Source organism: Maylandia zebra, linkage group LG4, assembly GCF_041146795.1.
Source record: "Maylandia zebra isolate NMK-2024a linkage group LG4, Mzebra_GT3a, whole genome shotgun sequence".
NCBI classification, from domain to species: domain Eukaryota; kingdom Metazoa; phylum Chordata; class Actinopteri; order Cichliformes; family Cichlidae; genus Maylandia; species Maylandia zebra.
The window spans coordinates 35,805,659-35,820,475 of record NC_135170.1 but is presented as its reverse complement, the minus strand read 5'-3'; the positions used below and the strand labels follow the sequence as shown (position 1 = coordinate 35,820,475).

Genomic DNA, 14,817 nt, shown 5'->3' with positions numbered 1-14,817 from the left:
TGAATTCTGGATTTAACAGGAAGCCAAAACAGGAGAAATCTGCTCTCTCTTTCTAGTCCCTGTCAGGACTCTTGCTGCAGAAAGAAGTTGAAGACTTGAGGAAAGTTGCCTGATGTGAATCTAACATCAGACGCTTTGGATTAATTTCCCTTCGGAGCTTCAGTTTCTCCTGCTTCAGCTGCTTTGATGGTTTCGCTTCAGGTGTTTCAGAGTTCATATTGCAGACCGGCTCCCACAGGTGAGAACGCTCTTGAACCGGGAACCAGAGAGTCGCTGTGACATGGAAGCCCTGTGTGTTCTCTTTGAGTGTGAGGCTGCCAGATTTATAATGACCACGTCTACAAAGAGCTCTGTTCATTATTTCCACAGAAGAGGCCACGCTGTGAGGCAGGGATGCTGTTTTTGGCCTGACAGGTGAGGATTTCACATCTGTCACAGTTCCCTGTGTGTCAATGAAAGCAAAGAGTGGCAGTGATCCAGAGTCCAATACCCATGTGACCTGTGGGAGTAGGCACAGGGAGCGCTGTCAGGTCTGTCTGCTGTGAAGCACTTTGGTCCACGAGCTCTGAATGCTGACGCATTATTGCAGTTTTGTCTCTGTCCTTCGCCACAGCAGCTTTTAAACCATCAGCTGTGATCGAAGTGCAGACACGCAGCTTTAATCCAAGGGCTTTATCCAAAGTGTGGCATTAAAATTCGACTTATTCAGACATTGTTATGCACAGTCCCACAGCATCAGAGGCTCAAACGCCATCAGATGATCGCCTGACAGACAGTTTCAGGTCAGCCCAGTGCAGCTGATGCTCCAGTGGCGCAATCGGTCAGCGCGCGGTACTTATACGACAGTATTCAGCAGAGCGATGCCGAGGTTGTGAGTTCGAGCCTCACCTGGAGCACAGGTTTTACTCTCAGCCTGAACCAGCAGGTGAAGAAGGCTGAGTCTTAGGAAGCCGTGCGGGGGTGGGGAACTGCAGGGTTTAGATCTCACCCTGGGTCAACACACCTGAATCTAATGATTAGTTCATTACCAGCTTCTGGAGAACTTCAGGACATTTAAAACAGCTGTGTTGGATCAAGGACACGTCTAAAACCTGCAGGACACCGGGCTTTGAGGCCTGCAGTTGGACGCCCCTGGTTTAAAGGTTGGTGGTTTGATCCCTGGCTGCTCTGGACTGTGGGCCAAGATTTATGCAACAAGGATGCAGATGGTTCCCTCTGCAGGACTTCAGGTGTAATTATTTTGCCACAGATCCACCTCCTCTGAACTTTCACCTTCCTCCTCCTAACATCTGACCCTCCTCCACCTCATCCCTGCTCCTGTAGTCCTGCTGTCCTCTACAGAGGCCACAGTTTTATCCTGAAAGGGTTGAAATTACTGCACATTTCTGAAACCTCACTAAAACGTAAGTCCAAGATTCTCATATTAAAGAAACAAATAGATTTTTGTTTCTTTAAAATGTTCCCACAGATGGAGGAGATCAAACAGACACGTCTCCACAGCGATGGCGTTCGTTAAAACTCGTCTCACAGCAGGTCTTCGATTTGATCTCTCTGATCACGGCACAGCAGAAGGTACGAAGATCGATAGTTTAATCCTCCGTCTCTGCCTCGCCCTTCTCCCGGGGGGAGCTTTCCTGTCTCCGTCAGATGCCACGGGTTCACTCCATCACTCCCGCCGTTCTCATTACAGCCCTACTGAGCGTGCTCAGTTTATCACCTGGACCTTGGCCTAATTCACACTTCGACCTTTCACTGCGCTTTAAAAAGACAAAAGCTTCAGTTTGGAACTCTGTGAAGGGAAAATGAAAGGGCAGAGATTTTATTTAAGCCGTGTACTAACCGCCTCCTACGGTCTGAGTTGGTATTCAGCTCCAGCGAGCTCACTTTCCACCATTTGACACGAAGAGCTGCAGCTAAAAAAAGGAAAACAGGTCGGGAATGAGCAGATCGATGGCTTTTACTGGGAACCAGCAGGGCCTGGCAGGATTTCTCTCCCGCCCACCAAACAGAGGGCGATGCACTTTGTAAACACTCCCAGCTGAAATCAGAGTCTACAAAGTGAAACTCCCATCCACACTTCAATGACTCCTCTGCTGCAGGAAATGTCATCACACCGGAGGTTCACGTTCCAGGTGAGTGGGTGACGTACAGCCGGCGCGCAGACTGAAGCTTCCACGCTCGACTTTGAAAGGGAAAGGTCTGAGCTGCACGGGTCATCCAGATAAACCGGCAGCAGGAAAGGATTTAAAATCTGCTGTTTGATGTTTTCCATGAGACTGAAAAGCAGCAAAAGCACCTGAGAGACGGTTTATCACGCTGCAAACTCTGCTTCAGTGTGCTTCACCCAACTTTTCATGTATTAAATGCTTTTGACTGCCTCAAACAGCCTGTGGACTGATCTCCACCTGAACGGCTCTGTGAATTTTCCACTTAAGTCCAAAAAGGATTTGACATCTTTCTTCTACTGCCAGCATCAACACGGAGTTCACATCAGGAAGGAAACTATGGACTGATGTTGACAGATGTTGACAGAGGATTCAGTGAGCTGTCTTTTGGTAATGCGGCTGAAAGCTAGCTCACAGTCACGCAACGCAGACGGAAAAAACATGGACGAGGATTCGGGGCTCGGAAACATGAAGTCAGTGTGGTGCTTGAAGCTGCGTACACACCAGGAGTGACCTGATAACCCGAGACCGCAGAAAGCAAACGACATTCAGTGACATCAGCAAAAAAACGCTTGTGACAGGAAGTGGCGGGACTCCGATAAACGTTTCTCAGATTTCAGCGGCGCGAGTGAAAGAGCTACCATGAATACATTAGAGTGTAACCTAGGCAACGAGAGCCTAAAATGTCCATAAGAGAGCAGCTGCTTGGTTGCAAAGCTTTAGGGAACGTTCCCTGAAGGCTCCTTAGAGTTCCCTTAGAGATCCTACAGACACAACCTTCAGGGAACAGTCGGAAATGCAACATTTAGGGAGCCTTTAGGGAACGTTCCCTCAAGGTTGCTGTTTGCTGCCTTCAGGGAACGTTTGCCACCAGGTGGCGATGAAAGACTTCCTACCCGATAGAACCTCTGACCTCTGTATACCTGCTGGGTTTATCTGCCCAGTCGCTTGTTTCTGGTCACACTGAATAAAAACGTAAAGTTTATTTCAGCTCCGTCATGCTGTGTTTCAAAAACCTGAGGTGTGACACTGCGTGCTCAGGTCCAATGACTCCAATGAGCCTGAAAATGAGGCGCTCCTCCGAGTCACATCACAGAGCTGCACATCAAGGTGCTGCACATCAAGGTTTCACAGCAGGGCATCAGTGACCAGCGAGTGATGTCACGGCCACTGCGTCTGTCTTTGACTGTGAGACGAGGTCGCCAACATCAACTCATTCTGTGTTTTTCACAACAATATTTTACCAGCTTGAACACATTGTTTCTTTTGCTGTTGTTGGAAATGTGAATGCACTGTAACATAAACTGATGCTTTCTCCGTCTCTCGTCATCACATATTACGCTGTGAGTACATTTAGCTGGATTAACTGGATTAATCAAACCAGTTTGTCTGCATGGCTGAAGACGCCAAAACTACAAAGCCAAAGTCATGAGGCTCTGCAGCCCCAACTCCTGTTTTACAGCTGCAGGGGGAATTGAAACCTTTTTCATCCAGCCGCCCACATAAAAAATAATAACTATTAATGGCAGAGCAAACATTAACTGCAACACATTATGATGTGTAATAAATACTGATGTCTTTTTTGAGCTGAGGGATGTAATTATACATATTCTGTGTCGCTAAAATTAGTTTAATTGGACTTTTTGTGTAAGCCTCTAAAAAGGGAAAACACTCAGCCTTTTAATTGCACTGCTAATCAATCAAATTACTTCATTTCCACAGAGAAAACGTGGAAAATGAGCCCGGAGAAGGAGCTCCTCTAATCCCCGGAGAGACTCCGAGCAGCTGTGTGTGTCTGGGTTGGATTTTCAGACTGAAGGTGAGTCATTAGGTAAAGATCTGTTTGTCTCCGCGCTGAGGCCAATTGGCTGAAAACAGCAACAGTAAAACACCCCCGAGCGTCCGTCTTTGTGAAAACACCTGTACGACCGCAGAGGCGGGCGCAGGCGGCTAATGAGCTTGCAGCCCTTTAAACAAATAAAAAAACAACAGCAGCAGCGAGCTGAGCCTGCGTCGTCCACGCCGCGTGAATCTAATCTGTAAAAGAGTTCGACTCGACACCAAAGCTCATTCCTTTCAAACGAAGACACGGCTCTGAATACATGTTTCTTTAATCACCCAAAGACAGCAGCCCCTCCACCTTGTTTTTAAACGTCACAGACGGGAAACATCCAGAAAATCAGAACAGGAAGTGAAGGTTCAACGCGTCAGCGTCAACCAGCAGGACGATTAGCAACAAGTGAGAATCAGGGATTTATATACCTAATCTGTATACAGTGATATAATCATATATATGATTATACATATAGATGGATTAGGATCAATCAGCTCTGTGCTCATACATCAAGGTATTTTTTGCACAACACACAGTGATTGTTGCACTTTTCTGTTGCACTGTTGTGTCTTTCTGATCATTATTAGCGATCAGAGCACACGGTCATCCCCTCGGACATGTGCAGGTACAGTTTAGTGACCGTCGCGACAGACTTATAACACGAGGTCCCGAGGGTCCCTGGGGTCGGTGGGAGGGCATCGCGTTTCAAACCTGCGGCTCGGAGACGCCCAGAGGTCCTGAAGGACTCATCCAAGAGAAAATGAGAAGTAGTTTCAACTCATGATGGTTTAATTCACTGGAAATGATCTCAGTCAGAGAGCGTATAATGAGGACTAATTCAGATAATGGGTTTCACTCCGCTCTGCCAACTTTATCTGCCCACATGGAGAGGAGTGATGAAGAGCGCATCGCAGAGAGCAGAAATGAACCTCTGAAAATAGACTCAGAGCCCCCGAGCGCCTGACCCGCTGAGGCCCAAACATAAATCACCTGTGAGGTGGATAACGCCTCATTTTAATATGAAAATGCTCTCAGCTTAAAGCCTGTCACCAAGTTCCCTGTGTGACATCACTCTGCTTGAGTTTGCTCCTCAGACCACGGCAGACAGACTGGGCTCAGCACAGGAGAACACATCACGTGGACATCAGCCCGATGGCCGGATCAGGAAGGTCTGCGGACGATTCCAGAGTCCAAACCGGAAAACTAAACACACATCTGCACCGAGTCTGCGACGCCACATGAGCCAGTTCTCCTCGTGTGTAAATAAAAGTGTAGTGTAATATAAAATGTTTATTGTCACATCTTCATAGATGGTTTTGCTTTTAAATGATTGTAAAGGATGCACTGACTCGTCTTTGCTGCTGATCCTGGATCAGTGACCTCCCGGGAATCTGTGAGAGACACGTCAGGATCTGAAATCCTCCGAGCAGGAGGAGTGGGCTGTGATGAGGTCACACTCCCTACATTTCACACACGGGCCACGAATGTGTCTGAAAAAACAATCAGGAGTCCAGAGTTGTCAAAGTGTTTGTTAGGGCAATCTTTCAGCACCAAAATCTGCCCCTTGGCTTCCACCTCAGAGCACAGCAGCTGGGATTCATGTAGTTTTAACTGTGATGTGAGTACGAATCCGAGGCCTGAGGTACAGACAGATGAAACAAAGCTGCAGTTCCTCTGATGTCCAGCAGAGGCAGCAGTGAGTCAGTCCCCATAGACTCTCCTGTTAAAACTTTTCAACAGTAACATGTTTTTTTATAACTCACATGTTTAAAGCTAGCATTATTAGGGGCGTGGCCTCTGACTGACAGGTGGATGGAGACACAGGTGTAGCTGTCTGCTAGCTTCACCTGAACTGGACCTCTGGACCGCGTTTGTGCTGTTGGAGCTTTTTGGAGCATCTTTAATGACCAATCATATGTTTGCTGTGAGGTTACTGTAGTAACAAACTGTCCAATAAGGCTGAGCTCCAGCTTTAGCGGGCAGTGAAATTCTAGAATTTTGATTGGATGTCACTGAGCCACAGGTGTGTCTTTGTCATGCTCTCAGTCTGCGGATGCACACTGTTTAGCAGGATTAGCTGCTAACTTAGCACTGCACCTGCTCGTGCTAAACACAGCTCAGAGTTGGTGGCCTCACGGTCCCACAGCAGATCACAAGTCCCATCCATGGGACACTTTAGAACAAGCGCCAAATCACAACAGTCGCCTCCAGGTGCTTTATATTGTAAGGTAGACCCTACAATAACAGATACAGAGAAAACCCAACAATCATATGACCCCATATGAGCAGCACTATGGTGACAGTGGGAAGGAAAAACTCCCTTTTAACAGGAAGAAACCTTCAGCTGAACTAGGATCAAGAAGGAGCAGTCTGCCGTCACCGTTTGGGGATGAGCAGATGAAGTCCAAGGATCTGCCCGTGAACCACCCGACTTCAAGGATCTACCACCAACTTCTGCAGCTGGATGTCGGAGGAAGCCGTCGGAGGTCTGTGGGAGACCACTACAACATCTGATTAGTGTAAAAAACAAGTTTCTTCCATTTTAAACTGCGAGCATAAACTCATGAAAGTGGGAGAAACAAACACCGAACTGGGCATTCAGCAGAGGTTGTGTTTACACGTGCCTCGCTTCACGGAGCGCCTGACCCTGTAACCAACAGGAAAGGTGAAATTAAACTGTGCCTGACTGAAATATTAAAACCCAGAGAGGTTTCTTTCAGTCTGACTGAGTCTGAAGATGTTACGCTCTGTATTTATGTCCTGAACCATGAGCTCAGCGGGGGGAAGACATCTTTGTCTCCAGACTACTCAGGAACAAAGCACGAGTCACTGCGGGCTCCCCGCCGACCATCCAGACCTCTCGGTGGGTTTTAACTCGTCATCTGTCGCCTTTTTCCCTCCCGCTGTCACTTTCAGCTCAGGTGATGAATTAGCTCTCGTTTTTCTGCAGACGCATCCTCTCCGGCCTGCTGCTTCTGGCACAGCCTCGGGTTCTTTGATGACACGTATCTCCAGCGGCGCCGGCGGCGCGTCCTGTCTCGGTGCTCCCGTCCCGTCTTCGGTCCTGTGCTGTCTCAGATTTTTCTCATTAGTTTGAGCTCTTATTGTTTCCTGGCTCGGAGTTTCTCATTCTCTGAACCCAACACAGAAATTCTGCCCAAGATAAATTACTGCAGACATCAAACCTCTAACAACACACTTCCTCAGATTCATGTGGGAATATTCCAGTTAGTGGAGTAAATGGACTGAATCATGTAAAGTGTTTTTTAAAAAGTTAAAGTTTTAAATGTAGGAGACAGAAACAGAGAGACAAATAATTAGTCCAACTACGATCGTAAAGGAAACACTTTCCACTTCCCCCGGAGGACCCTGAGGATTTCCTGTGCCTGACGTACAACACACACTTCATGAAATAATCACAAGTTTAAATATTAATAATTTAATATTTTCCACGTTCAGAAAACAAAAAATGTCCATATTTGGAGGTTAGAGGTGCTGTCACAGACCTTCCCTTTTTAATTCTTCATTCATTTAAAATACGTGGCTGGGTTAACGTTAGGCATCATAACTGCTGGGTTAAATTATTAACAGGGAGTTTTTCCTTCCCACTCTTGCCAAGTGCTCACAGGTTGTCTGATTGTCGGGTCGTTTGCACACTTTTCTACAGCACTGGGTGCCAGCTGTAGTGATTTTCTTTTGGGTCCACTGGTAAGTCCCAGTTCCACGATTGTTTTATTGTAACTTTAGGACACTGTAAACTACAACACTACATTTCTTTTTCCTAATATTTTACTCTTTATTTTTTCCAACCTGCCTCGGTGTGCATCCTTGAATCTGTGCGGCCTCTTTTATTTGCTTTTATCTATTTTTCTTAAATATATATTTCCTGGGGGTGAAATTCCCATAGGTGGCGTTGTCATTTTATTATTTTTTGTGTAACCCCGCCAACCACTTGGTCACATACTTGGTCACATACACATTACCTTACACTACTAATACTTTATAAAGTTGAACTGAACTGAGTTACGTTTGCAAAAACATCTTTTAGATGTTTTCTTTCATGGTTGCCATGGTGACCAATGGTCAATGGTCAATGGTAACTTTATTGTCCCTAACAGGAAATTGATTTGCAGTTTGTCCGTACAAACAAACAAACAGACAACCAACACATCACATACACTCACCAAAATAATATAATATAAGCCTGATAAAACAACCTAGATTTTTCATCAAAGAAGCGCAATGGCAACAACACTTATGGTTTAGTGTTATTAACTATGAACGTCTCCCAGCTTCCTCAGGGCATGAAACATACTTCCTTTCCTTTTCCTTTATTTATGTATTCATGCTCACTACCACCAAAATTTAATGTCTGATAATCAGCTTTGTGACTATTTCACCGTAAAGATGCTTTGTGTCTCCATGTTCAGCAATTTTCCTCCCAGCTGGAAAAACCTCCAAGGCGAAGCATCCTGATCCACTCAGCAACACAAAGGAGGCTCTCCTCCAGATGTCTGCGCCCCCCCACGGACAGAAGCTATGGCAGATGCAGCCCTGTTGTTCTCTCACGACCCAGCGCTCCGGCCCAAACGTGAGTGTAGGAACGTCGATCGACTGGAAAATCATCAGCCTCACCACAAGGGTGCGCCCCATCCTCCACTGGCTCATCACTCCGAGCCCTGGCGTCCAACAGGAAGCGATTCGTCAGTCGCTTGGTGCTTTGTCGACATTTCATGCTCTTGGTTCCCTTGGTAACAATCTAATTAATTTACCTCCCTGTCATATGACAACCAACTGCATCCTCCCAGTACAGATCGCTAATTTCTGCGGTCGTTGCTTGAAGTTGCTCAGTGTGGTCGACTTCCTGTGGTCCCGCCTTGCTGTGAATCACTTCCTGTGACAGCGATCGTTAAGACTCTCAGCCCAGCTGCTGTGTTTTGTATTTTAATGGCGTTAAAGCTGCAGCTCAGTTGTCCTCATTATTTCTGTAGATGTGTTGATTGACTCCCAGTGTCCTCTCGCCGACTCGTGCTTCATATCTTCAGAACAACACACCCAGAACATCTCCGGGCTCGTCCTCTGAAAAACACTTGGACAACACCTGGATCGCAGAGGCTCACCTGCTGTGTGATCATGTGACCCGTCTCGCGGTCACACACTGATTTCCATCATTACGGAGATCCCACAGGTACGATCAGGGAAAAGTCTAATTAACAGCTGTTCATTAATGATCAGACTGCACTGCAGGTGCACTGTGAAGTCCGCAAGCTCGAATCGGCCACACATGGTCTGATAACAGCGACCTGCAGGTTACTCAAACTCAGGTCATCCCGTCCCACAGATCCTGGATGTCCTAACTGCGCTGTTTGTTTCTCACCATCTGTTTTTTGTTTTTTTAATTACGGGACACCGTCCAGGTAATGAGCCGCCAGGTGTGGTGTAGACTGTGAACCACATGTGTAGCCTCCACGATCTTAACACGGCGACCTTTCACCTTTTACTGTTCAAACTGAACTTACTGCCACGCTGCACTTTGTTTCTGTTGATTTGGTTGGACGTGCACTTTGAGAGGACGGGTGGAGACAGATCGATAGAGCCTGGGTTTGTTTTGTTTTCACACCCGTGGAGCTGTTACTTTACATTTCCACACTCGCTCCTGATATAATCCGAACATTTGGAGCAGCCTTTGAATTTGCTTCCTCCAAAACGAGGTCTGCAGTACACTGCAGGATGTGGAGAACACCGAGTTTGCAGTTGCCTGTTTTCAAAAGAAATTGGCAGGCAATTTATTTTAGGGAGACTGAATGAGGTGGAGCTGAATCTAAATGAACTGCAGCGAAATGTGAGACACGGCAAAACCCCCGGGGGCTCCGAAGGAGTCAAAAACCAATCAGCTGACAGCCTGGGTTGTTACTCGAGGCCTTGGACTTCCCGTCCGAGGAAGACCAAACGCATGCTTGTAGCTTTGTGTGCGTAAAATGTGATAAATGATCTTTTTGTCTTGAATCTTTGGATCCAGCGGTGAGTTTCTGCAGTACTTTGGGTCGTGGTTGTAGTAGCAGAAGGTTTTGTTGTTTGTGAGCACCAGCCAATCAGAGGAAAGTTGGCTTAGAGAGGGAGGAGCTTAAACAGCTAGGTTCAGACAAAGGAGGAAGTGAGGGGTAAATATTTGGGGTTTGAGGAGGGCCTGCTCTGATGAGCCTTTCATGTTTCTATTTTATATCTCAGATTTTATTTTCCCTTCATCTGGGAACTTTTAGCTAATTTTAATATTTTGCTGAAAATAAACTCATCAATTAAAACGGCTCTCATTAGCATCAACATGTGAAAACAGCCCTGCAGGGAAATGTTTAACCGCCTCCTCCTGAGGAGCTTCTCATAGAGCTTGATGATGTCGGAGGGGAATCCAAAGAGCCTCTCCTCTATAAATGTTTTGAATCCACTTCACAGCAAATATCACTTAAAGACAGAGACACACTCTCTCAGCTTCCTCGCTCAGCTCCTCATCATGCAGATTATGCTTCCTTCGCAGCTCTCTGGGTTCTGATGAATAAAGACGAGGAGCCCTGACAGCTTAGAGAGAGTCAGCACTCTGCAGCGTCCCCGACTTCAAGAAACACACTGGTCTAAACACAGAAACGGGGTTAATTAGAGCATTAATTCCTCCGACCTCTCCTGTTATCAGCGTTTCAGAGCATGACTCACATTCGACTCAACACGCTGGATTTATTCAGGAAGGTCGAGCTCTGGAGACTTATTCCCCATGACAACCGTCTCGTCAGGACGGGAACAGCCGAAGTCGTCTTTCAGAGATCCGATGCACCGACAGCTCTAACTAATAATGCTGTGCAACCAGTAACAGCAGTAATGAGGTGTAATCTGGGCTTAAACTGGGATTTCTCACTGGTGGGACTATTTCTTTAGCAGAAAGTAGATCCACTGGATACTGCTTTTGTCTGTTGAGACTGTGGATTGAACCTGTCTCAGTGCTTTGACTGCTGGGATACGCTCCATAACAACAAATCCTTTCTGTAGGTTTGACCTCTGAACTACACCCACTCTGAGTCTGTTTCTGTTTTTACTCCTGGGTCTTTTATTTTGAAAACTGATATGATTCTCTCTGCTGTTCCTGTGGTTGACTTCCTGCCCTGCTCACCTGTTCTACGGTCGTGTCCAAATTCATGGGCTGCATCCTCCTGAGGACCCGGCCTTCGGGGTCTACGTGGGCCGGGTCCTCAGAAGGTCGGGTAGGCCGGAAGTGAGCGGCTGTGAAATGGGACGGTCGAGCCTTCAGATTTGCGTCACCGCTGTCTCGGTGGAGTTTAATAAACTTTTGCAAATATGTGATGTCTTGATAAACAGAGCAGATATTTGAAGTTTACACAGCGACATTCTCACCAGAAAATATTTTAAAAGTTTATTTTGTGACCCAGAAAGATTAATAAGAGTAATATTAAAACTAAGCAGCTGCCGCCATTGTTGGAAACTGGAATTGGCTGGGATATGGTGGGCCACGAAGAACACACCCAACCCATCCTTCAAATTCGGGGAAAAGGAGGATGCATTTGGAGGAGTCTACGAATTAGGGCAGCCTTCGTTGCGTCGCCGTGACGTAATCGGCCTCAGGAGGAAGCAGCCCATGAACTTGGACATCTCCTATGTAGCTTCAGACGGTGAAACTGGATGTGTCATGAGTTTGTGTGATCAGGTCCACTCATCAAAGCCAGAACACAACACACTGTGCACAGTGTCATTTCAGTTTCCACTGAAACAGGCCCCGCCCCCCCCAGAGGGCCTAAAGCTGGGATCAAAGAACTGATTGATTTACGCTGTACTCACCCAGAGCATTGAAGCATTACACATACTCTCAGCTGAGTTTTGCAGAGAGGTCCAGTTTGTGTAAAAATCATCGCCAAACAAGTCCGTTTGATTAAGCTCACCACAGAAGGACCAGTTTCTGCTGAGCGAGCGTCAGTGTAAGGTCCTAATGAGTGTTCAGCAGCACCACAGGACGCCAACAAGGAACTCCAGAGATCAAACCCTCCCTGTCAGAGCACAGGCATCTGCAGCCACGCGTTTAGAAAACATCATATAAATACTTCAAAAAGGCAGGAGCGCTCGTTTTAGACAGACAGCACAGCCGGATGATGCTCAGTGATAATTCATTACTGCACGCCTCCCACTGCTGTACAAGAATGAAGAGTTTGCACAGCACAGCGTGTTTAGCATTAGTACTTTGGTCATGTGATCACCTCACAAAGCTGATGACTGTGGTGATCACATGACTTTGAGTCTGCTGTGAGACCTGCACTTCAAACTGGGCAGATGGAAAGTTGAAGCTTTACCTCTCGTAAGTAGCAGGAAATTCCTCTCAGGGCTTCACCCATGGCAGTCGGAGAGGGAAGCTGAGGGCGAGACGAGAATAGAGCAGAGAGAGGAAACCGTGAGGATGACTTTTGATGCTTCATCGTATCATAGACTGTATATAGCAGATGGAAGTCTGTATCAGGCTGTAAACGTGTTTCTTTCTGCTGTAACGTTTGAACATGGGAGTCTATGGGGACTGACTCACTGCTGGAGCCTGCTGGACGTTAGTGGAACTGCAGCAGATTCTTTCTCTTTGTAAAACCTGTTTAACCCTTTAAGACCTACCATAGAACCAAGTCCGCCAGAGCTTATAGTATATTTTTACATGCTGTGGAGCCATTTTTGGGAGCATTTCAAGTTGCTATACATCAATACAACCATTATAGCCCAGATTTTAATAATATGTATTCATTAAGTGCATAGTAATTACATAAATTGCAAAAAAAGTGCAATAAACTACAAAAAAATTGAAAATCGTTTTTGCTTTTTTAACATATATTTGTAGTTAGAGAAATTTAAGAGGCTTATCCCTCAAAACTGTAAATACAAAAAAGTTGCACAAAATAGTTTCTAACAACAGGAAATTTATTTTGAGTGTCTTCATAGTTTTATTTTTGAGATACACTAATTTTCATACACTGCAGGAAAAACGAAAATAAATATTATACTGCAAATTTGCAAAAAAGCAGCATATGCATCAAAATAAACTATTTCCAGCAGTGCAATATGAGTCCTCAGCATCCCAGAAACGACACAGAAAGTCATAAAGTCAAAGATAACTTTTAAAAAGAGCAGTATAGGCCCTGAGGCCCTGATGGTAAAAAAGACTACATTTCCGCGAAAATGACGTCACTTCTGGTTTCGGGCAGGTAATGGCGGAAATGCAAAAGTTCGCGCTGACGTCTATTCCAACGTAGGAAGTGTTATGAACAGCTGATCGGATCGGCAAAGCGTGTTTCTGGAATATTATGTTTTTGTTCCTGCAAGCGCTTTTTATGCAGTTTTTGCAAAGCTTTATGTGGAAAGAAACCGTGACCGAGGACAAGCTGATGGCATCAGATGTAAGTACAACTCCTCCGGTTTCATATGCAAAAAAAATTTTTGTGCTAGCTTACGTGGTTGCAGTGCTACTGGGATTTAAAAATAGTTACGCAAAATAGAGCGTGTCCGCTCCGACCGGCTCTAAAGGGTTAAAGTCTGGATTCCATCTTTACAGTGAATCACATGAAGGTGCAGTAGGACCGTAACCTCCTCGTCACAAGGAGACGTCATTCGTTGCCTGGTGATTTTATTGCATTACGCTGAATTTTTTCACGTTGGGTGACCAATTGCACAAATTCCATGTTTATGTTGCAGTTAGTCTGCTGATGACAGCAACTTGTCACCAACATCTCTTTAAATCCTCTGGTTGTGACCAAGGTAGCTGAGCATCTGTGTCGTCCTGCAGTTACGTTGCCATCAGTTTTTGTGTATGTAGATGGCAACAGATTTGCGATGTCTCCCAGTTTATCACCGTTAATCGCCGTGTTATCACAGAGTGTATGTGACTGTGGACCTGATCCCACTCAGCTGCACACTGACTCAGTCTGCAGGACCTGATTGGAAGTGACCACAGACGGGGTCTCCATCTTCAGATCAAACACTTAAAGCTCTACAAGTTCATCATCATGCTGCAGTTTTTGTTAGTGTGACTGCAACACAAACGTCAACCGAGGAACAATTTTTGAAAATAAACCCAACGGGATCCAAAATTCTTGACAGTTTCTGAAAGTCACAAAATTGTATCTTTTTATAGCTTTTAGGAAACGTGTAATAACATTTTCATTATTAAAGTCTTTTTCCAGCGTGTGCGCGTGCGTGTGTCCTACCGGTGGTGGATGCTCCAGGCAGGTGTGGAAATGTTTCGTCTGGTCGGGTTTCACGCGCTTCAGAGGGACTCGGGACTCCCCGATTAACTCATTATGAGTCAACTTGTCCTCGTCACACACGGACAACCTGAACAAGGAGAGGAAGCAAAGGAGTCAGGAGGGGAGGGAAGGAGAGGAAAGAGGAAAAAGTAGAAAAAAACAAAGAACTACTGTTGAAATGAAATAAACAGGAGAGGAGTGTGAAAGAGCCAGAGGCAGGAAAGGAACCAGGACATAGCAGAGGAAACAAACAAAATTAATTTAGGAGACAGGAGATGAAACTGCAGATGTATTAGGAATATAGTAAAGATTGCATGAAACAGTAGAGCAGACAGGAAAGGGATCAGAAAACAAATGAAGGAAAGGAAGCAGGAAACAAATCAGAAGGAAAAGGAAAAATGAATGGGATAAGGAAACAGCAAAGGAAACAAGAGAGGACAAAAGAGATGAAACAGAGGAGGAAACAGGAGAGGGAATGGCAAAGGAGACTAGTGAGGAAACAGGGGAAGAAGCAGAAGAGGAAATAGGAATGGAAACACAGAAA

General features: G+C 45.8%; 1 protein-coding gene, 1 long non-coding RNA gene and 1 other non-coding gene across 3 annotated transcripts in view; 2 read left to right on the top strand and 1 right to left on the bottom strand.

Annotated features, from left to right (window-relative positions):
- Positions 1 to 14,817, bottom strand: part of doc2a (double C2-like domains, alpha) — a 67,928-nt gene that overhangs the window by 11,548 nt on the left and 41,563 nt on the right. Inside the window, exons 6-7 of the mRNA XM_024802169.2 lie at positions 14,235 to 14,361; positions 12,345 to 12,404 (exon numbers count right to left, since the gene is read on the bottom strand). Coding sequence (XP_024657937.1) covers positions 12,345 to 12,404; positions 14,235 to 14,361 — 187 coding nt within the window. The remainder of the gene's footprint in view (positions 1 to 12,344; positions 12,405 to 14,234; positions 14,362 to 14,817) is intronic.
- On the top strand, positions 803 to 896 carry trnai-uau (transfer RNA isoleucine (anticodon UAU)). Its single transcript has 2 exons — positions 803 to 840; positions 861 to 896. It is a non-coding gene; the product is annotated as a tRNA-Ile (tRNA).
- On the top strand, positions 1,089 to 5,246 carry LOC143418420 (uncharacterized). The gene is made up of 3 exons (XR_013098436.1): positions 1,089 to 1,403; positions 3,888 to 3,984; positions 5,094 to 5,246. It is a non-coding gene; the product is annotated as an uncharacterized LOC143418420 (long non-coding RNA).